Raw genomic sequence first — 23658 nt, 5'->3', positions numbered from 1 at the left:
AGGTTGAACGGCGAGACAAATCTATTAAGCATAATTAATCCATCATTAGCAAATGGTTACTATAGCAGCACATTTTCATAGCAGCACATTCTCAAATCATGGACTAATTAGGTTTAATAGATTTGTCTCGCCATTTAGCCTCCATCTGTGCAATAGGTTTTGTAAATAGTCTATGTTTAATACTCCTAATTAGTATCTAAGCATTCGATGTGATATGACTAAACTTTATTCCATTTGAACCAAACGAGGCCCTAAAATTCCTATCACATCGAATATTCGGAGGCTAATTAGGAGGATTAAACATGAGATAATTATAAAACTAATTACACAGATGGATGCTAATTCGCGAGACGAATCTATTAAGCATAATTAATCCATCATTATCAAATGGTTACTATAGTACCACATTGTCAAATCATGGACTAATTAGGCTTAATAGATTCGTATCGTGAATTAGTCTCCATCTGTGCAAGTAGTTTTGTAATTAGCCTAATACTCCTAATTAGTATCCAAACATCTAATGTGACAGGGGCTAAAGTTTAGATCTGAAGCCGAACATACCCTTAACTTTTCACAGGTAAAGAGAGTGCTCCACTACACAGAAAGCCTGCTCCTGCCATTCGCTTGTGCATAGAGAGTGCGAGAGAGATGGAGAAGCGGTTTGCCGTGACCGCAGCAACCGGGGCGTTGGGGCCGGTCCTGGTGAAGCTCGCTGCTTTGCTGGGTGATGAGTACAAGCTTCAGGAGGGAACCCGGCGAGGCATCGAGTCCATCAAATCCGAGCTCGAGCCAGTTCACCATCTCCTGTGGAAGTTATGGGGGAGCTTGGATCTTGATGTGGCATGCAAGAACTGGATGACAGAGGCCCGAGAGCTGTCCTACGACATGGAGGACGACATCGACGGCTTCACTCTCGGATTGGAGCGTGGTGACTGCAGCTTCATCCAGCGGGAAGCCACGGACAGCCCTTTCAAGGAATTCATGGAAAGGGTCAAAGATGTATCGAAGCGGTGCGGCGAGATGCAGAAGATTGGCGACGGCATCATCTGCAACCGTAGCAAGCTGACCACCGACCCTCGAGCTCTCTTCCTCCACAAGGATGCATCGGAGCTCGTGGGCATGGAACCAAAAAAGAAGGAGATCATCCAATTGCTTCAGAAGAACGAAATGGTATGCATTCTTGGAGCTGGAGGGATGGGGAAAACAACTCTTGCGGACCTGGTGTATCACGCAGTAGGAGATGAATTCCAATGCCGGGCTTTCGTGTCCGTGCACCCAAGTCCTAACATGACGGAGATTCTGGGTATCATCCTCAGCCAAGTAACAGATTGTGCAATGTTTGCTGGCAGTGGCACCGAACCTGCAGCCGAACAAAATATGGTCACCGACATATCAATTTCCCTCTCTGAGAAGAGGTACGACCTCTCCATTCTCACTCTACTTCATTCCCTGATTGTGTTCCTAAGTACTCCGTGTGTGTTATTCTACTATTTTGAACAAATCATACTATGTTAGGAAATTGGAACGCTAGTTCCAAAACCCGTGCATGCGTCCGCACATATTTGCATTATTTTTTGAGAATCCATATAGATAATAATTGAACTTCGTAAAATGCCTATAATTTAGCATTTGTAACTGACCGATGTGGCATTATTGACCAATTCAATTCAAATTTCCTAATTTTCTTTCTGCTAGCAGTGGCACTGAACCTGCAGCCGAGCAAAATGATTTCATCAAAGGCATATCAAATTTCCTCTCTGACAAGAGGTACGTCGTCTCCATTCCCACTCTACTTCCTGATCCGTTCCTAAATACCACGGCCTTGTTTAGTTGGCCAAATTGGGAGATGCAAAATTACTGTACCAGCACTGTAGCACACTGTAGCATTTCGTTTGTATTTGTAAATTATTGTCCAAATATTAACTAATTAGGCTCAAAAGATTCGTCTCGCAAAGTACAACAAAACTGTGCAATTAGTTTTTAATTTCGTCTACATTTAGTACTCCATGCATGTACCGCAAGTTTGATGTGATGGAGAATCTTCTTTTTGCATAGTATCAAAGTTGGGAGGTAACTAAACATGGCCCACATATGTATTTGTTAGTGTACTATTCTGAACAAAATCATATTATGTTGGCAACGCTAGTTCCACAACCAGTGCGTCCGCTCTTATTTGCATTATTTTGGAAAATCCAAAGACAATTGAACTTTGTGAAATGCATATAATTTAACAATAATTCAGAGGTGACCAATGTTGCATTATTGACCAAGTATCCGATCAAACTTCTTTGTTTTTATCAGTTGCACCATGTTATTTTTATTTCCTCCTATATGATTATGTGAAGGTTTTATGGAGTACTTGTCGGTGCGAAATCTAACCGATGAATAATTATATGTATATGTAGTTTTGCCGTGTGTTAATCGGATATGGCCTAGCACCCAATGACATAGGATCTATACTGGTTCGGACAATGTGCCCTATGTCTAGTTAGGGGGTCGGTTTTCGACTTTATTTTTGAGCCCAAGTGCTCAAAGTTTGCAGTGGGGGTACAAATGAGAGGAGGAAGAAGAGGGGTGCCTGAGCCCTAGCCTGGCCGGAACCCAGACGTGCGCTAAGTGTTGGGAGTGGAGTGCATTACAAGTGTGGAGCGTGAAGAGCAATGTGTGAGCTAGGGAGTGCGTAACCTAAGCTGGGGCGTGTGAGAGTTCAGAATTGTGTGTCCTATAGAGAGAGGGTCCGCCCCCTTTTATACTTCAAGGGGGATGGCCTTACAGGATGGGAGAAGATAAAAAAAAGGATGTACGGGCGCTGTCTAGTCTCGTTGAATCCCTTGTCGGTGGATATGGTATGGTCTCCGTCCTCGGTCTCTGTTCTCCTCGTTTGATCATCACGCTACAAGTAGGTTTATAGCATCACTGTGCGGACGTGCGTAGGGCGTGGTGCGGTACGGTCTTGTGCACAGCCAGCTGACTCGGGGCTTGTCTCGTTATCCGTCCCACCTGATCCCCGAGCCCACTCCAAGTGGCTGTCCCTGGTCGGGAGGTCAGCGCATGTGGTACGGTGGAGACTTGGTCGGGGAACCAAGTCGAGAGCCCCCAGTCAGGAGAACCTGGTCGGGAGTACCTGGTCGGGAGTACCTAGTCGGGGTCGGACTATGGCCCCACCTCTGGCAAGCCTCTTACGATCGGAGCGCCGGCCATACCTCCTGGTCGGAGGAGGTTGGTGACTAGGCCGTGATCTTGCCCTGGTTGTGCGCAGCCGGGCTGGCCCAAATACTCGGTGTCGATGTGCCCTCTGTTGGGCTAAGTCTAGCAGGAAACAGTCCTATTGGGGACACTGGGCCTATGGACCCATCAGGAGCCCCCGAGTCCATTTGGGGCTTTGTTGAAGCCGCGAAGGGGCTGTCGATTGGAATGTTCCATTGCGGGGAGACACCCAAGGGTGTGAGGTGTTTTTGTCTCATGTGAGAAGCGGTCAAACCACATTGAGGGGGTTGGCCTCGTACCCGAGATGATAATGATGAAGCCCGCGTGAAAGGGTACCGACGCCTAGTGGCCCAGTACTTTCCCCTCGATTTTCAACATACGGTAGCCGAACTATCGTTTCAAGGCACGACGCCTTTAACGAAGGGTAGCTAAAAGGTCTCCTCGATGTCAGGTGCCTTTACCGCACGTCCATGGGCACAGATGTAAATCGCTCTCGTATCGTGGCCATTCGCCGGGCTATAAATAGGGGGGCTTTCGCATCTGGAGTCCCATGGCTTGGGATGTAGATCCCATGGCTCAAGTTGTAGATCCGGTAGGTTTGAGACTCCTGCTCTTTGCCCTTGGTGGCTTTGGCCGCTCCGCATGACTGCCAGAAGAACTCTCGTAACAGGCATTCCACCTTCCGACCACAGTCCCTCACGTCACGTTCGGAGGCTAAACTGCAAGAAGAGCCCTCGTAATGTGGGCCTGTCGTGCCACAGAAGGCGTGGTGAGAAGGCGGAAGCACCGCCTCGGGGGGAAAGGAAGGCGTGGCTTCGTTGTCCTCCAAGCCGCGCTCGTACCCTAGATCGCCAACCACCAGAAACCATCATCTTGGTCTGCCTTGTGCACGGCCGCAATGGCGGTGAAGATGGGAAGGTGTCGAAAGCTGCGTTCGGCAACCGGCCAATTTACCCAGGTGTCCGGGAGGCGATTCTCATACTCTCTCCACGCCTAGGAACTACTAATGGAGTCATTCAAGGGTTTACAAAATACGAAAAGGCGTGAGTGCTTTGAAAATTAGATAAAAATAACTAACAAGTCTAGCAACTAGATAAGTCTAGACACGAGAGTAAGAGGGTAGCCTCGATGGAGGATCCTATCCAAAAAGCTTACTCTAGTCATATAAGGACCGGTTCATGGGCAAGTCTATCTGGTGAATCGTACAGCCACACGCGTCGAAAAGGTACAACCCTTGGGAGTAGCTATCAATGTGAGGCCTTGATTTGCACCCCACCAACTGAACTTAGTGAACCACCCCAAGGGATCATGGTGGGCAATGGGTAGACTGGAACATGACCTTCACTTTGTCCTAGGTCTGGTTGACACGTGTCATAGGTTGAGGTCCAGAGTGGCCTGGTGGTATTGTATACCACATTTATGATGCATCTGTTTTCTCGGGATGTATCTGGATAGCCGAGGCTCATAGATATGACCCCACTTGGTCAAAGAGCCCATTGATTAGTCATAACATTGTTTTTATGAAAAATCTTGAGTCGCCGGCCTTGGCCTGAGGAGTTGTTTCTAAATAAGGCAAAGCTAGCTCAGGAAGTCCCTGACGGATCCTGGTGCTAAATAAAATACGGGACCGGAAGGGATGTAGTTTCCCCCTTCCAAGATCAACAAACTATTGCTAAATGTCCTATATTCCTTTTGAAAGCTAAAACCTTTCACCCCGCATAAAAAAGGCTTTGCGGCAAATATCAAACCAGAGCCCTTCATGAAAAAACAACATGAAATAACTCTACAACAGTGGGATTTGCTGAGTACTCTACTTGCTTTACTGCTTTCTTTCTATAGAGGAAGAAATAGTTGTTGAAGACGATGAGGATCTTGGGATCAACCTTAGGAGCCAAGTTGCATGTGGACTTGGCAGTACTAGTATACTACGTAGAACTCTGTTGTATAGCTACTATGAGGCTACCCTTAGTGGTATGCACTTTGTTTCTCTTTTGTAACCTTACGTAAAATGTCAATAAAAGCTGTACGAAGTATGGCTATGATACTTCTTGTGATAAATGCCCGTATCATCTACTAATCTAGGGAATAATATGAATGACATTCGGGATCTCTTTTAGGGGCAGCCCCCACACTATCTGTCGTGACTTGACAAATCTAGATTTTGACCTCCCAATTCATTCTTGCCTACCAATAATATTGCAAGAAAAACCATAGGCGGTACATGTTAGTTTGAAAACCTAGCTTTTGGTGTAATCTAATTCCAACCCATCTCTTTGTCTGTTACTAAAATCTGGATTCAAGACGATACATTTCATTTTTTGTTAATGTAAGGAAAATTTCCAAATTACTTCCCTCAAGTATGCCCACAGTCCTGATAACCCCTAAACTATGTTTGTTCATTTTACACCTACAACTATGTTAATTGGTCCAATTTATCCCTTAGCAAGACAAATCTTATAAGGATAAATTGAACCAATTGGCATAGTTCTAGGTGTAAAATAAACCAACAAAAAGTTTATTGGGGTTATCTAGACTTCGGCCATACTTGAAGGGAGTATTTGAACTTTTTCGTTATTGCAATGGCATGAAAAGTTGTTATTCTCTTTCATATACTGGAAGACGTGAATTGAATAATTTAGAAACAAATTAGACCCAGTGCCCATGGTTATCCAGGCTAACTACCAAATTGATGGCTGCGTGTCTTTGGGAATTTCTAGGATGATGTTTTTCTAGTAGGTCATGTGAGTATGAACATTCCAATCAATTAGTAATAGTTACATGGGATAAGATCGCCCAAATGTTAAAGTTTCTTTGGTCTTGTTTTTTTTGTAGATACCTGGTCATATTAGATGACATTTGGGACTGGGAAGAATGGAAAGTCATCCGTAAGGCTCTTCCCAAGAATAATCTGGGCTGTAAATTAATAATGACGACCCGGGTCAGGAGTATAGCTGAGAAATGTGAAACTGAACAAGGTGCACGTGTGTACGAACAGGAGTTTGGTATTGCGGAAGCTGGAAGACTATCAGCTATGAGACTGAGGAAATATGTCGTGCGGAGGCGGAAGTTTGGTCGTGCGAAGGCGCTGTCCATTATGAGAGACAACATCAATTATGAGATTCCGGGTATGTGCGGCGGGGCACCATTTGATTATTGTCCGCTAGCAGTAATCTGTTTGTCGTCAGCATGGGCAGCAGAGAGACAACATCATCGGGAATTTAATACATGGGCGAGGCACATTCTGGATGATGGGTTTCTGAGTACTCCATCCTTGAAACCACTGGTCCAGAGTCTATGCCTTGGTTTCGACGATCTTCCCGTTCAGCTGAGGACTTGCTTGCTATACTGTACCATATATCCTCGGCGGTACAGGTTTGATAAGGGATGCATGGTGAGAAAATGGATTGCTGAAGGATTTGTTTCGCAAGTTGAAGTAGCAGAAGCTTACTTTGACAAGCTTTTCTCCAGGAATCTGTTGCAGCGGCACGAGGGGGAGTACGCAGTTCACCCCATTATGAGAGCCTTCCTCGTGTGGAAAGCAAAGGAAGATAATTTTATTGCTTACGACGGGAATCAGCGGAAGGGGGTGATCCGTCGTCTTTCTCTCAGCACGGATGATGAGGATGTGCTGGATGAGGATGTGCTGTCTCATACTCGCTCCCTTGTTGTTTGTGGTCAAGATGAGGATGAGCTGGATGTCCCCTTCAAGGCGATCAAAAAGCTGCGAGTGCTAGAAATATATCGCAGCGATTGTGCACAGAATGGTGATATGGTGGATATATGTGGGCTGATCTGGCTCAAGTATCTGGTTATTAATAGCTGCTATCAAATCACAGAGCTCCCACGGGAGATTGGGAGACTGCAGAATCTGGAGACCCTGTACGTGGCAGGTACAGGGATTAGTAAACTACCAACGGAAATTGGGAAACTGCAGCACTTAGAGACTCTGGATGTAAGTGACACAGAGGTCACGGAGCTGACGTGGATCGAGAAATTGCAATATTTGAAGACTCTGGATGTAAGTGGCACACAGGTCACGGAGCTACCAAGGGAAATCAAGAACCTTGAGCGTTTGGAGACTCTGGATGTAAGTTGCACAGAGGTCGCGGAGCTACCAAGGGAAATCAAGAACCTTGAGCGTTTGGAGACTCTGGATGTACATTGCACAGAGGTCGCGGAGCTACCAAGGGAAATCAAGAACCTTGAGCGTTTGGAGACTCTGGATGTAAGTCACACAAAGGTCACCGAGCTGCCTAGGTGGATCGAGAAATTGCAATCTTTGAAGACTCTGGATGTAAGTAGCACAAAGGTCACGGAGCTACCACGGGAAATCAAGAACCTTGAGCGTTTGGAGACTCTGGATATAAGTGAGACACTGGTGAGAGAGTTGCCTAAGGAAATCGGGCAACTGCAGCATCTGAGGACTCTGGACATAAGAGGTACTAATGTCCGAGAGCTATCCTGCAGTAAAGACACGAATCCGTTATTACGTGTGGTTGTTAATATGGACAAGTTGATGTCGCCTCTGGGTGTTATTAGCTCAAGTGGTGCTGAAGAGGTTATTAGTTCCTCTTCTGAAGCAAACTGCAGGGATGACCTATCCATCCTCATCCTCTTTAACCATTTCGGCTTGAGGTGTGAAGTCCTACCAGTTAGGATGCTTAGAGTTGCCGGGAGACACATGAAAGTCCCGCAGTGGGTCAAGCAAGACTTGTGCAATGTCTGCTCCTTAGATATCAGGATCTACAAACTTGTGCACGAAGACCTCGAGTTTCTGAAGATGCAGATGCCCAACCTGCAGGCTCTCCAACTCAGGTTCGAGGTCCTCCCACGGGAGCCGGTTGCCATCACTGATGGAGGGTTCTCAAAGCTGGAGACGTTCTACGTTGATTGCCGTCTGCCACGGGTGATCACCTTCGGGGAAGGAGCGATGCCGAAGCTGAAACATCTTGAGTTCAAGTTCTACACCGGCACAGCAAGTCAAGACTACTACATGGGCATCAAGCATCTCGACAGTCTTGAGAAGGTCGTGTTCCGATGCTCCGAGTACAATAGAAGTGACAGTCCGGGCATCCGCGAGACAATTGATGTACTGATAAATGAAGCCGCGGAGCACCCCAACAAGATCACCCTTTGGGTCAATAAAATGGAACGTAAGGTTTTCCGCAGCGGTGAATTTGAAGAATGGGAAAAAGAATTTGAGAAAAAGGAAAAAATAATTGAGAAAAGGGAAAAGGTAATCGAGGCAAAGCGGAAACAAAAACGCATTGAGGAACAACGTCTTCGACTATCGACGGCAGCAGAGGGGCGAGCTCAGCGGGACAGAAACAACGCAAGGGCTGGAATTGAAAAGGAAATTCAAGAAAGGATATGCAATCTTGAAATCAGGGAACGACGATTGAGGGAAGAAGAGCGCTACTATAACATACAATCTGTACGCACACTTGATTATGATTATGATTATTTGAGGACCAATGGTGGTCACCCTTGGATGATGAGTGATTGACAACGTTGTGTTGGTTTGATGTTGCTCTTGGCTTGTGATTTGTAGGTGTAGGATGCGACGTGGCGGTCGACGGCGTGCGGTGAAGGTCAAGCGAAAGGTTCATGCCGATGGACCAAGGGCGGTGAAGGATGAACGCGAGTAGGCTTGGACCGATGGACCCGAGGAGTCTGGGCGAAGTCACGGTGATCCACATGGCGCACGGAATGGCGAGAGGGCATGACAAGTTGGAGACGGCGTCGGTCGAGTCAAGCGGGAGGCTTGGCGGAGGCCGGACACGCGTCAATGGACGGTTTGGGTGGTTTGGGCCTCAAAACCGGGGGCGAGCTCGGTGCGGTCGGAGCTTCGAGAAGGAGGGCACATGGCGTCATCGCGAAGCTTGCGTCGAGGCGAAGCAAAGTCGTGAAGGCGGCGTGTCCGTCCGATGCACGGATAAAAACTTGGACCAAAATGCCCCTGCGTGGGTAGTTATCTTAGTTGTAGCTGTAGGGGTAGTATAGTCTTTCGTCCTGGACTATAAATAGGGATGGGGGGCTGGTTATTTCAGTACCTCTTTGCTTAGCAACTTATTATCTATTTGCTTAGAGGCTAGTCATGTGCTTAAAGTGAGAGGAGAGAGGGGGATTAGGGAGTGATTACTCTTTTCTCCTGATTTCTTCATCTTTAGTGGGTGGATGAAGGGAGGAGGCTAGTCCTCATCTTGTATAGAAGATGTTCTCGTGATTTAGCTTTATTTGTTGTCTCAAATCGTGCTAGATCTTTGATTCCCGAGCGTTTTTCTTTTTCCCTATTTTCGGAACTATTTTTGGGGATTTTTCGTTCATCATGTTTGAGCCCGAATCTCATGAGATTGGTTGAAGGGAAATGTTGCTAGGACCTTGGAGAGCATTCGTGATATGATCCCCTTTCAAATCCCTCACGAATCCGGCTTGATTTTGAGTTTTTCCCAAATCGCGTTCTTGAGTTAGGGTTTCAGTTTTCTCTAAAATCCGTGATGGATACTTGAGCTTTTTGAGATCTTTTTCATGGATCTATTCGCACTTGTGGTTGCACATCTATAGCTCAAGTTTTGTCTCGATTCATGGAATTTTGAGGGAGTATTTTTAGTTTGAAGATTGAGTGGTGTTCTTGTTTTCCCTCTGTCTGTTCGTGCGCAGGAACAGGGAAGCGAGGCAGCTAGCGAGCCAGAGCAGCACGTGCACGCGGGCCAGCTACAGCAGGCCCAGCAAGGCGGCCCAGTAGGTAGACAGGTGCAGCAGTGCACTAGGCCCAGCTTCGCCAGGTAGCAGCCCAGGACGCGAAGCAGGCCAGCTAGCAGATCTGGGCATTCGAGCAAAGCAGACCTGCAGGCCCATGCACGAAGGAAACCAGGCCAACGCATGCACCAGGCCTACAGACATGCGCCAAGCATTGTGAGTCTTTTTATTTTATCTTGTCTTATTTAATTCATGCAACTACCAGTAAAGTTGTTTAGCACTTTAATCACGTTTGTCTTTTGCTAACAATGTCTAGTGGTTAATTAATTAATTCTGTCTCTTGCGTTAATCATTCTTAGTTTATCAATTGCTAATCCTTCCATGCCCACTTAAATAAGTGATTAATAGTGTTCTTGTTTTGTCTCATCCGTGCAAATTTGATAGAATCGATTCATGCTATATTTTCGCTGTAATTTGTGCGTCTCTTATCGTTCCTAGGGTGAGCTAGTCACGAGTTGACTTGCGTCATCTTGACGATTGAACGCACCGTATGCTTTGTGGTTGCGTTTGGGACATAGGTCTTGTTTTCGTTGAGAATTTTTATAGGCTCCCATTCACCCCCCCCCCCTCTGGTCGCCCCTTCAGTCCTTCAATTGGTATCAGAGCTGGTTAAGGTTTCTCCATACCCTAATCGGTTTCGAAACCTATTATGGCGACCTCTGAGCGTTCTTCCTCGACCGCTGCACCCTACTTTGATGGCTCTGATTATCGGTATTGGAAAACTCGCATGAGAGCCCATCTAAATAGTAGGGGAGCAGGGGTTTGGGAAATCACTCAGGATGTGACTTATGTGATTCCTGCTACTCGTGTGACTCTGGATGAAAGGGATAAGTATCACGCCAATAGCAAGGCGGTTGATATTCTGTTTGCGAGTCTGAGTCGTGCTGAGTTCGATCGAGTCGAAGATCTCTCTCTTGCTCATGAGATTTGGTCTCGACTTCAGAGTTTCCACGAGGGAAACAGTCAGGTGAAGGCTAGACTCTTTGAGACTTATAGGCGTGAGTATGAGAACTTTGTTCATTTGCCTGGTGAGTCTGCCGATGCTTTGTTTCAGCGTTTCTTGGCTATTGTGAACAAGATGAAAGCAAATATCACCGTCTTACCCTACACTGATCATGATAGAGCTTTAAAACTCCTGCATGCCTTAGATCACGAAGTGTGGGGTACGAAGGTTGATGCTATCATCGAGTCACCGAATTATGAAACACTTTCCATTGATGAACTCTTTGCCAAGTTGAAATCCACGGAGGTTGACAAGAGGCTCCGAGCAAAACAAGGAGGCCCTACTGATCCAAATAGTATGACTCTCATGTCAGGCTCTGGACAACCTAAGTCTTTGAGTAACTCTTCTTCTATGTCGTTTGCCTTGTCTTCTTTGGTTTCTGTTTCAGAGGAGCAGCTGGAGGTTCTTGATGATGATGAGCTCGCCTTGATCACGAGGCGATTCATGCGCTTCAATGACAACCGCAAGAACAGGCGAAGGAACAACTACAACTGCTTCGATTGTGGCAAGCCAGGCCACTTCGCCGCCGACTGCCCCGACAAGAACAAAACCAAGAGCAAGTACGACTACAACAAGCACAAGAACAAGGACGGCACCAAGAAGAAGAAGAAGTACACCGACCACGAGAAGAAGGAGTATCGCAAGAAGGCCAAAGCACGTGCCTTCATCGCCTCCCTCAGCGACGTCGACTCCGACACCGACGACCACACCGACTCAAGCTCAAGCGAGGAGGACGACGACCGCAAGGCAAAGAAGAAGGACGGCAAGAATTTCAATGGCCTCTGCTTCTACTCCGACAAGAACCGCGACGGGTACTGTGTCATGGCTCTCAACTCCAAGAAGGATGACAAGGAAAGTGACTCCGACATAGAAACTGAGGTCGGAGGCCTGGAGAACACGTGGCTTATTGATTTCGGTTGCTCTCGACACATGACCGGTGATCACAGATGGTTCTCCAGCCTCACCCCGGTGATGACCAAGGAGTACATCACTTTCGGGGATAATAGCAAAGGTAAGGTGTTGTCTGAAGGTGTTATCAAGGTGAGTGAGAATTTCATGCTCAAGCGAGTTGCTCTAGTTGATTCTCTTGGTTTCAATTTGCTCTCTGTGTCGCAACTGCTTGATGATGGTTTTGAGGTCCGTTTTAAGCAAGGGACCTCAAGGATTTTAGACTCTCGAGGTGATCTTGTGTGTATGATCGTCCCTGAGGGTCAAGTGTTTCGAGTTGATTTTTCCAAGTCATTTGGTCTCTCTCGGTGTTTAGTGGCTGGCTCATCTTCTGAACTTTGGAAATGGCATAGGAGATTGGGTCATTTGAGTTTTGATTTGCTTTCCCGCTTGAGTACTTTGGATCTTATTCGTGGTTTGCCTAAATTAAAGTTTGAGAAAGATCTTGTTTGTGCTCCCTGTCGACATGGAAAGATGGTTGCTGCTTCCCATCCACCTGTGAATCAGGTGATGACTGAACATCCAGGCGAGCTGTTGCATATGGACACTGTTGGTCCAGCTCGTGTTTGTTCAGTCGGTGGGAAGTGGTATGTGCTTGTGATCGTTGATGATTTTTCGAGGTATTCATGGGTTTTCTTCATGGAATCTAAGGATGAGGCATTTCCTTTTGTTCGAGATTTGATCTTGAGGTTGAGAAATGAGCGATCAAAAGATGCCATGAGTGCTATCCGTAGTGACAATGGCACAGAATTCAAAAACGCTTGTTTTAAAGCCTTTTGCAATGATCTTGGTCTTGAACACCAGTTTTCATCGCCTTATGTCCCTCCTCAGAATGGTGTTGTTGAACAGAAGAATCGGACCCTTTGTGAAATGGCTAGGACGATGCTTGATGAGCATAGGACTCCTAGAAAATATTGGGCCGAAGCCGTCAACACTGCTTGCTATGTGTCCAATCGAATCTTTTTGCGAGCTTTCCTGAAGAAAACTTCTTATGAGCTGATGCATCGACGTTCCCCCAAAGTGAGTCATCTGAGAGTGTTTGGCTGCAAGTGTTTCATTCTCAAGCAAGGAAATTTGGATAAATTTGAGTCTCGTTCTACGGATGGGATTTTTCTTGGTTATGCTTCTCATAGTCGTGCTTATCGTGTGCTTAACCTTGAAACTAACCGGATCGTGGAAACTTGTGAGATTACATTCGATGAAACTATGCCTTGCACAACTCCTGTCTTTGAAGTTGCAGGTGAACATGAAATGGGGCAAAGCATATTTGAGGAAGAGGAAGAGCGTGTAGATGGTGGTGAGGAAGAGGATGATGAGATTGACCGAGCTCCAGCTGTTGCACCTGTACCTTCTACTTCAACTACAAGAGTTGATGGCCCTACCTCTACTTCCACTACTTCAAGCCATCAGCCAGTACTACTACAGGATGAAGAAGAAGAAGATCAGAGTGATCCAGCTGCTATTGAGGGGGAGGCGATTTCAGAGCGAGAGGCTCCACGGCACATTCAGCGTCGTCATCCTCCACAACAGATGATCGGTAACTTACATGAATGCACCACTAGGCACAGCTCGAGGCAGATTTCACACTTTGCACATTCTGCATTTGTTGCCTCTTTCGAACCCCGAGATATTGGACATGCTTTATCTGATTCAAATTGGGTTAATGCCATGCATGAGGAGTTGGAGAACTTTGAGCGAAACAGGGTTTGGGTTTTAGTTGAACCACCTCCAAATTGCCATCCTATAGGAACAAAATGGGTTTTCAAAAACAAACAAGGTGAGGATGGGTTGATTGTGAGAAACAAAGCGAGGTTGGTTGCCCAAGGTTTTAGCCAAAAAGAGGGGATAGATTATGAGGAAACCTTTGCTCCTGTTGCCCGTTTGGAAGCAATTAGAATCCTTCTAGCCTTCTCTATGGCTAAAGGTTTTAAGCTCTTCCAAATGGATGTGAAAAGTGCCTTCCTAAATGGTTTCATAGAGGAGGAAGTGTATGTGAAACAACCCCCTGGTTTTGAGAGTCCTAAATATCCTGATCGTGTTTTCAAACTCCAGAAAGCTCTCTATGGCCTAAAACAAGCACCCCGAGCGTGGTATGCTAGATTGAAATCCTTTTTGCTTGGGAATGGGTTTGAAATGGGATCAGTTGATAAAACACTCTTTCTCCTCAGGCAAGGCAATGACTTATTGATTATTCAGATATACGTGGATGATATTATCTTTGGTGGTTTTTCTCATGCTTTGGTTGCCAAGTTTGCAGATGACATGAGCAGGGAGTTCGAGATGTCGATGATGGGTGAGTTGACCTTCTTCCTCGGGCTACAGATCAAGCAAAGCAAGGAAGGAACTTTCGTGCACCAAGGGAAGTACACGAAGGACGTGTTGAGGAAGTTTGACATGGCTGATGCTAAGCCACTCTCCACACCAATGGGTACGACGACGGCACTAGATGCGGATGAAGATGGCGAACCGGTGGACCAGAAGGAGTACAGAAGCATGATCGGCTCCCTCTTGTACCTGACGGCGACGAGGCCGGACATACACTTCGCCGTGTGTCTGTGCGCTCGTTTTCAGGCTTCACCGAGGACATCTCACCGTCAAGCAGTGAAGAGGATCATGAGGTATCTCCGCTTTACCCCTGAGTTCGGTTTGTGGTATTCTGCCTCCTCGACACTCACGCTCCGGGGATACTCCGATGCGGACTTTGCTGGGTGTCGCTTGGATCGCAAGTCTACCTCGGGTACTTGCCAGTTTCTCGGTTCGTCTTTGGTCTCTTGGTCTTCTCGCAAACAATCTAGTGTTGCTCAGTCTACCACCGAAGCTGAGTATGTTGCTGCTGCTAGCTGTTGTTCTGAGCTGCTTTGGATGATTTCCACTTTGAGAGACTTTGGTTTGGATTTTACTCGTGTACCTCTTCTTTGTGACAGCACGAGTGCCATTAGTGTAGCCAAGAACCCCGTTCTCCACTCAAAAACTAAACACATTGATGTGAGATATCATTTTCTGAGAGATCATGTTGAGAAAGGGGATATTGACCTTGGCTATGTTGCTACCCAAAACCAACTCGCGGATATTTTCACCAAACCCCTGGATCAAGCCACTTTTGCTTGTTTGCGGGGGGAGTTGGGTGTTTGCTTTCCTTTCTGAGTTGGGTTTTTGGAGCTTCTCTTGTATTATACTTGTATCATTTTTGTACAAAACATGGTAGGATAGCCACTTTTTTATGATAGCTTTGAGTTCTTCATGTATATCTTATCATGCTATTTTTATGATATATTGTGGTGGATGATACATATGAACATCATGTCATGCTTTACCTTAGTTCACATTTGGGTATGGCATGTTGTTCATCTGTATCATTTTAGCTTAGTTTCCATACATTTTGTATCATATTGCATTTTGTATCATGTTGCACTAGATGAGCTTCTCCTATATATCTTGTGTACTCCCTTATGCTACTTGTGAGGTAGTGTTGTGGTTGGTGATTTTGATGCAATGTGCAGTTATACTCTTGATGATATTGTATACTTGTTGAGATAACTGTTTTTGAAATTCAATGCTAAATTCTACTCTATTAACTTGCTTATCACCCATGAGTAGATGCTTGGTTATGGTTTGCCCTTGGTTGAATACTGGTTCCATATCTAGCTTATGTTTGGAATTCATGTTCTTTTCAATTGGGTCAAAGATCTAGGTATCATTGCAAATGTTTAGCCCATGATGCACCCCTTGGGGAAGCATGGCTTCTTTGTGCCACAAAGGCACTTCATGTATTTTGCTTTGTGTGAATACTGAAAAGAAATATGCTGAAAACTTCATAAATTCACCAAGTTTTTGTGCTTAATGTGATATTATTACTTGCTTAGTTGTTACAAGATGTCTACCAAAAGAAGTAGACACTTGGTTTCAACAAGCTTTAAACATGACTTGTGATGCATATGTGGGTGTTTGCAATGATCTCTTGTTGAGAATGGTTTTTTTTCCTAGTATGAGCTCTTGATGGACTAGTCTATTCTTGCTTGGGTGATTCTTAACTAGGAGAATGCTCATGTGGTGATCTTTTTATACATTGCTAAAACTTGATACTTGCTTCACCTCCACTGTTGTAACTTGATATCATCTTGTTGGCGATGCTATTGTTTCTTATGATCTATCAAGCTTTATCTCCCTAGTAGCCTTTGAGAGTGCATTGTGATATATTTGAGAAGCTTGTTAGGTTCTGCATTTTCATGGCATGCACTTTGTGCTTTCATGCTTTTCTTGATGGTTGCATTGTCAACAAGGGGGAGAGAAATCTACACAAACTCTTTCATCTATCAAGGGGGAGACTTTGCATGTATGCATGATTTCAGGGGGAGTGCGTATGTTCAGGGGGAGTATTTATGAGTTGTTATACTCTTGTTATGCTCTTATGCCCTTGTACCGGTCGCGTTGAGCTGTTTACCTCTTCTTGAGGAGCCGGTTTTGGATTTTCATGTGATTGGTGTTGAGCCCGTTTTCTGCCTCTTCTTGAGGGATCACATGATTTTGTCTCAGTTGTGTAGAGCCGTTGCCCTTATCTTAGGGGACTGAGATTTTTCTATTTTGAGTTTCTTATTTTTCTATTTCAATACTATGAATTTGTGGGGTGTTGTCAATGCACTCATCAAGGGGGAGATTGAGGACCAATGGTGGTCACCCTTGGATGATGAGTGATTGACAACGTTGTGTTGGTTTGATGTTGCTCTTGGCTTCTGATTTGCAGGTGTAGGATGCGACGTGGCGGTCGATGGCGTGCGGTGAAGGTCAAGTGAAAGGTTCATGCCGATGGACCAAGGGCGGTGAAGGATGAACGCGAGTAGGCTTGGACCGATGGACCCGAGGAGTCTGGGCGATGTCACGGCGATCCACATGGCGCACGGAATGGCGAGAGGGCATGACAAGTTGGAGACGGCGTCGGTCGAGTCAAGCGGGAGGCTTGGCGGAGGCCGGACACGCGTCAATGGACGGTTTGGGTGGTTTGGGCCTCAAAACCACCGCGCAGGCAGGTTTCCCGGTTTGGGCCTCAAAACCGGGGGCGAGCCCGGTGCGGCTGGAGCTTCGAGAAGGAGGGCACGTGGCGTCATCGCGAAGCTTGCGTCGAGGCGAAGCAAAGTCGTGAAGGCGGCGTGTCCGTCCGATGCACGGATAAAAACTTGGACCAAAATGCCCCTGCGTGGGTAGTTATCTTAGTTGTAGCTGTAGGGGTAGTATAGTCTTTCGTCCTGGACTATAAATAGGGATGGGGGCCTGGTTATTTCAGTACCTCTTTGCTTAGCAACTTATTATCTATTTGCTTAGAGGCTAGTCATGTGCTTAAAGTGAGAGGAGAGAGGGGGATTAGGGAGTGATTACTCTTTTCTCTTGATTTCTTCATCTTTAGTGGGTGGATGAAGGGAGGAGGCTAGTCCTCATCTTGTATAGAAGATGTTCTCGTGATTTAGCTTTATTTGTTGTCTCAAATCGTGCTAGATCTTTAATTCCCGAGCGTTTTTCTTTTTCCCTATTTTCGGAACTATTTTTGGGGATTTTTCGTTCATCATGTTTGAGCCCGAATCTCGTGAGATTGGTTGAAGGGAAATGTTGCTAGGACCTTCGAGAGCATTCGTGATATGATCCCCTTTCAAATCCCTCACGAATCCGGCTTGATTTTGAGTTTTTCCCAAATCGCGTTCTTGAGTTAGGGTTTCGGTTTTCTCTAAAATCCGTGATGGATACTTGAGCTTTTTGAGATCTTTTTCATGGATCTATTCGCACTTGTGGTTGCGCATCTATAGCTCAAGTTTTGTCTCGATTCATTGAATTTTGAGGGAGTATTTTTAGTTTGAAGATTGAGTAGTGTTCTTGTTTTCCCTCTGTCTGTTCGTGCGCAGGAACAGGGAAGCGAGGCAGCTAGCGAGCCAGAGCAGCACGTGCACGCGGGCCAGCTACAGCAGGCCCAGCAAGGCGGCCCAGTAGGTAGACAGGTGCAGCAGTGCACTAGGCCCAGCTTCGCCAGGTAGCAGCCCAGGACGCGAAGCAGGCCAGCTAGCAGATCTGGGCATTCGAGCAAAGCAGACCTGCAGGCCCATGCACGAAGGAAACCAGGCCAACGCATGCACCAGGCCTACAGACATGCGCCAAGCATTGTGAGTCTTTTTATTTTATCTTGTCTTATTTAATTCATGCAACTACCAGTAAAGTTGTTTAGCACTTTAATCACGTTTGTCTTTTGCTAACAATGTCTAGTGGTTAATTAATTAATTCTGTCTCTTGCGTTAATCATTCTTAGTTTATCAATTGCTAATCCTTCCATACCCACTTAAGTAAGTGATTAATAGTGTTCTTGTTTTGTCTTATCCGTGCAAATTTGATAGAATCGATTCATGCTATATTTTCGCTGTAATTTGTGCGTCTCTTATCGTTCCTAGGGTGAGCTAGTCACGAGTTGACTTGCGCCATCTTGACGATTGAACGCACCGTGTGCTTTGTGGTTGCGTTTGGGACATAGGTCTTGTTTTCGTTGAGAATTTTTATAGGCTCCCATTCACCCCCCCTCTGGTCGCCCCTTCGGTCCTTCATTATTTTTCCAGTTTAGTTTCTCCATGACTCTATGATTATGATTATCAAAATCGGACCTTCCTTCTCCATGACTCTATGTGACATTATCTGTACGCACACTTGATTATGATTATTTTTCCAGTTTAGTTTCTCTTCGTCACATGCAGTCCAAGCTTGCACCATGCATGCGCACACTGAACATTCCTAGCAACTAATCCATCCAATCATTCCAACATTTTTTCAGATAAAAGTTGCCATATGAGTATGATTCACGCTAGTAATCCAGTTCTGTTAATTATTTGCTTCCGTATTAAATAGAGTTTTAGAATATTTAAAGTTCATTAAGTAATAAACTAAGGAAAGAAAAAACCAAAGTGAATTTATTTAACACTTGGAAGCTGTTCTAAGAGGGATAGAGGGACAATAAATAACTTACATTTAAATTATGTATTTCCAAATATGTAGCACTTGATCTTGTAAATATTAGTAAAATGGGACCTTTACACTATACCTTATATACTGTGCTTGACATTCAAAGTTCAAACGCTATTTTATTGAGATGCTCCCAAGTAGGTATATTTAACTAGAACCATAAGCGGGATATAAGCCTACTTTGAAATTAAAAATTTCAAAATATATGGCACTTTGCATTGTGCATGTTACTAAAATGGCTCCTCGAGGAAAGCATGACCGGATTATACCTAGCATCCTGCACTGCACTCATCAGGAGTGGAAGGGAAAATGGTGGTGCAGATGCTGATGCAGAGCACTCTGCCTTGACATGGAATGGGACAGAGCTGAGCTCCCGTCTCGGATTAGTTCTCTTCTCGGATTTGTATCTCGTGCACAGCTTGACGGTCCCCATGTGCTACATCCATTAGTTTGACACTTTTGTTATCCAGTGTTCTTGTGCAGTCACACAGCTAGTGCTTCATTCATTTATTTATAACCCTTTGGGATATATACTCCCCTTTATTACAACCCGTTGGATTTTGATCAGGCTAACCACAACATCTAAGTTTCTCGAGCCTTCCGAGCGCCGCTTCCCTCGGTCCGTCGCCACCTCCCCAGCCTCGCAGCCAGGGGCGAAGCTACGTTAGGATTAGGGGGTGCAAATGCACCCACAACAAAAATGCAAAACAGTGATTAAGGTGAATTTTTCACCATATATGCATCTATAACATTTCAACTTTATGCACCGAGAAGGCAAGCGCATCCCCCTCTAATTTGCTCTAGCTTCACCACTGCTTGCAGCCACGACCCCACGTGATGAGCTCGCCGTCTCTCTAGCTCACCACGGAAAGCTGCGGATCCGATCTCTCTTTCAAAGAAAAAAATAAAATAAACTGCACTTGCCCCTCGTCGAGCTCCCGTTCAGGGGCGCCGGAGAGAAGGACGGTGGGAACGGAGGCCGGGAAGGGAAGACCTATTGGTTTTCGTTGAGCCTTCCGAGTAGGCCCTGCCTGTAAGAGGGGTACTTTGGCTATTTTTTTTTCATAAAAATCTGAGTTCTAACGGCAAGTTGCAGTAACGGAAGTGACGAAAATGGCACCAAGGGCAATAAAAAAGTTGGGTGCGCAACCAATTTTTCAAAGGGCAATAAATGGATTTATAATGGCTGGCGTGTAATTAACTCCGTTTTCATTGGGCTGCGACTACCAGGTGGTCCTTGGCCTGCGTAGTCTCACTTTCTCTCACCGCTCTGCTTTTTCACTCCACTCCTCCGGCTCCTCTCTGCCTCCGCCGTCGCCATCCGCCACCATTGCCCTACCCACTGGCGGCCACCGCGTGCTACCCACCACCGGCACCCGTGCCATCCCGGTTTCAGCTCCGAGCGCGATGCCATGGCCGCCGCGACGGCACGAGGTAGCAACCACTTCCCCTCCTTCCTCGTATCCCCATTTCGCTGTCGTGCTTCCATGGAATTCCATTGGTGCTCCACAACCATGAGGGTTTAGGGTTTATGGGTTGGTCGCTGCCGGTGGGGATTTGCTGCTGCTGCGACTAGAGCGCCTGCCGTTGGGGTTATGGGGAGAACCAAAGGCATATGCCCGTTTTAGTTGAATTGGGGGGCTTATGTTAGAAATTTAGACAATTTACGTATATCTTAATTCCGAATATTATTAAGTAAATCATGAATATTGTGAGTGATTCACTGCATGTGCGAGTGTTCATGGTTAACACAAATTTAATAATGAACAAAATGAAATAAAAGAACCAGAGAAGGTTCAGAATGTAAGAATCAGACATTGTGCCTAAATCTTCGGTTTGGGCTGTTCGATGTAGTCGATCAGAGTTGATGCAGTGATGATTTGGTGCAGTGCAGTCCCTCGAATGTCCTCCGAGAAGTAGCAGGATGTAGACGTTCATAGCGAGCAGTCGCGCAGAGATGCGCTCCCCAAAAACTTGATCCCCTGCCTACTCATGAAAGTGTTGCAGCAAGATGATGTTTCGGAGGCCTGCTCTTGCAAGCTCTGTGCGCGCAGAGGTTTGCGATGGAGATGCGAAAATAGCAGCGGGCAGGAGAGAGTTCATGGTTTTTTTTCACGCACGTTAATCAGAGTACGAGCACCTTTAGAGCAAGAGGAAAAGATTCAACGGACTTGGACACTGTCACAGGTGATTGATAGCTAGCCATTATAATGTGTAGATAGATTATAATGTTTCGATATTGCAACGGCATGAAAAGTTGTTATTCTCTTTCATATAATGGCAGACGTGAATTGAATAATTTAGAAACAAATTAGACCCAGTACCTATGGTTATCCAGGCTAACTACCAAATTCATGGCTGCATGTCGTCTATGGGAATTTCTATGATTCTTTTTTTAGTAGGTCATGTTAGTATGAACATTGCAATCAATTTGTAATAGTAACATGGGATAAGATGGCCCAAATGTTATAAAGTTTCTTTGGTCTTGTTTTTATTTTGTAGGGACCTGGTCATAATTGATGACATTTGGCACTGGGAAGAATGGGAAGTCATCCGTAAGCCTCTTCCCCAGAATAATCTGCGCTGTAAATTAATCATGACGACCCGGACAGGAGTATAGCTAGGAAATGTGAATAAATTGGTGCACGTGTATGTACGAACAGGAGTTTGGTCGTGCGGAAGCTGAAAGACTATCAGCTATGATACTGATGAGCAAATCTGTCGAGGGAACCAACGCGAAGGAGCTGTCCACCAAGATTGCGGATATGTGCAGCGGGCCACCATTTTATTTTTGTCCGCTAGCAGTAATCTGTTTGTCGTCAGCATGTGCAAGGTGATGAGGAGGAATGGGATACATGGGCAAGTCACGTTCTGGATGATGGGTTTCTGAGTACTCCATCCTTGAAACCATGGGTCCAGAGTCTATGCCTTGGTTTCGACGATCTTCCCGTTCAGCTGAGGACTTGCTTGCTATACTGTACCATATATCCTCAGGGGTATTTTAGCATTTATAGGGGATGGTTGGTGACAAAATGGATTGCTGAAGGATTTGTTTCGCAAGTTGAAGTAGCAGAAGCTTACTTTGACAAGCTTGTCTACAGGAATCTGTTGCAGCGGGATTGGAAGATGCACGCAGTTCACCCCATTATGCGAGCCTTCCTCGTGTGCAAAGCAAAGGAAGATAATTTTATTTCTTACGATCGGGCCGGCAACTCCTCGCATGCCAAACAGATCCGTCGTCTTTATCTCAGCACGGAGGATCGCTGTCCAGATGAGGATGTGCTGTCTCATACTCGCTCCCTTGTTGTTCCTGTTTATCAATCCCAGCTGGATGGTCTCCCCTTCAAGGCGTTCAAAAAGCTGCGAGTGCTACAAATACATAACAGCAGTCGTCTAGAGAATGATCATCTGGTGGATATATGTGGGCTGATCTGGCTCAAGCATCTGGGTATCTTCGAGTGCCATCAAATCACAGAGCTCCCACGGGAGATTGGGAGACTGCAGAATCTGGAGTCCCTGTACGTGGCAGGTACACGGATTAGTAAACTACCAACGGAAACCAAGAACCTTGAGCGTTTGGAGACTCTGGATGTAAGCTGGACACCGGTACTGAGAGAGTTGCCTAAGGAAATCGGGAAACTGCAGCATCTGAGGACTCTGGACATAAGAGGTACTAAGGTCCGAGAGCTATCCAGCAGTAGAGACCCGAATCCGTTATTAAGTGTGGTTGCTGATGAACGTAAACATAGGTCGGAGAAGTTGATGTCGCCTCTGGGTGTCATTAGCTCAAGTGGTGGTGAAGAGGTTATTATTTCCTCTTCTGAAGCAAAGTGCAGGGATGACCTATCCATCCTCATCCTCTTTAACCATTTCGGCGACAGGTGTGAAGTCCTACCAGTTCGGTTGCTTAGAGTTGTCGGGAGACACATGAAAGTCCCGCAGTGGGTCAAGCAAGACTTGTGCAATGTCTGCTCCTTAGATATCAGGCTCTGCATACTTGAGCACGAAGACCTCGAGTTTCTGAAGACGCAGATGCCCAACCTGCAGGCTCTCCAACTAAGGTTCGAGGTCCTCCCACGGGAGCCGTTTGACATCACTGGTGGAGGGTTCTCGGAGCTAGAGACGTTCTACGTCGATTGCCGTCTGCCACGGGTGATCACCTTCGGGGAAGGAGCGATGCCGAAGCTGAAACATCTTGAGTTCAAGTTCTACACCGGCAGAGCAAGGCAACACGTACTACTCCATGGGCATCAAGCATGTCGACAGTCTTGAGAAGGTCGTGTTCCGATGCTCCGAGTACTATACAAGTGACGGTCCGGGCATCCGTGAGACAATTGATGTACTGAGAAAAGAAGCCGTGGAGCACCCCAAGGAGATCACCCTTTGGGTCAATGACATGGATCCTGAGGTTTTCGGCAGCGGTGCAACATGGATAAGCCTTGCCGACAAGGCCATTGTCGAAAAAAGAGATAAACTATTCAGGCAGCACGGGAAAGGGCAGGACGGGAAAGGGTCGCACGGCATAGGGCAGCGTTGGAAAGACGCAAGCTAAGCGAGCAGAGAAGCGAGCTAAGCTCCAGCTCCAGCACGGAATCCTGATTGCGGGTTCGTGCCGTTTGTGAATCGATGCGCCGAACGCAATTTATGTAATAATAATTTCTGCAACTTTGGATTGAAGTATATGTTGTATGGATTGGTTTGTTGAACCTAAACAAAAAGTTAAGTATTCTTTGAACGCACATTATCTGTACGCA

The 23658-nt window shown here is 46.0% G+C and overlaps 2 protein-coding genes across 7 annotated transcripts; both read left to right on the top strand.

Annotated features, from left to right (window-relative positions):
* The first annotated feature begins 576 nt into the window (after nucleotides 1-576).
* LOC117833038 (retrovirus-related Pol polyprotein from transposon RE1) lies at nucleotides 577-18246 on the top strand. 6 transcript variants are annotated; one of them, XM_034712398.2, is made up of 4 exons: nucleotides 577-1415; nucleotides 1696-1767; nucleotides 6040-8641; nucleotides 8759-9465. In XM_034712398.2, the coding sequence occupies exons 1-4, from the start codon at nucleotides 649-651 to the stop codon at nucleotides 8762-8764; spliced, it is 3447 nt and encodes a 1148-aa protein (XP_034568289.1). In that variant the 5' UTR covers nucleotides 577-648; the 3' UTR covers nucleotides 8765-9465. The 6 variants fall into 6 exon arrangements, with proteins under 6 accessions (XP_034568289.1, XP_072146269.1, XP_072146271.1 ...); XM_072290166.1 differs by lacking the exons at nucleotides 6040-8641; nucleotides 8759-9465 and adding exons at nucleotides 9868-14535; nucleotides 17806-18246 and having other exon boundaries at nucleotides 1345-1415; nucleotides 1699-1767; XM_072290167.1 differs by lacking the exons at nucleotides 6040-8641; nucleotides 8759-9465 and adding exons at nucleotides 9868-10122; nucleotides 11358-17395 and having other exon boundaries at nucleotides 1345-1415; nucleotides 1699-1767.
* A 3805-nt stretch (nucleotides 18247-22051) lies between these two features.
* On the top strand, nucleotides 22052-23456 carry LOC117834666 (disease resistance protein Pik-1-like). The gene is made up of 2 exons (XM_034714196.1): nucleotides 22052-23045; nucleotides 23125-23456. The coding sequence occupies exons 1-2, from the start codon at nucleotides 22052-22054 to the stop codon at nucleotides 23454-23456; spliced, it is 1326 nt and encodes a 441-aa protein (XP_034570087.1).
* The last annotated feature ends 202 nt before the right edge of the window (nucleotides 23457-23658 follow it).

Source organism: Setaria viridis, chromosome 8 (genome assembly GCF_005286985.2).
Source record: "Setaria viridis chromosome 8, Setaria_viridis_v4.0, whole genome shotgun sequence".
In the NCBI taxonomy this organism is placed as follows: Eukaryota; Viridiplantae; Streptophyta; class Magnoliopsida; order Poales; family Poaceae; genus Setaria; species Setaria viridis.
This window is presented reverse-complemented; position numbering and strand designations above follow the sequence as displayed.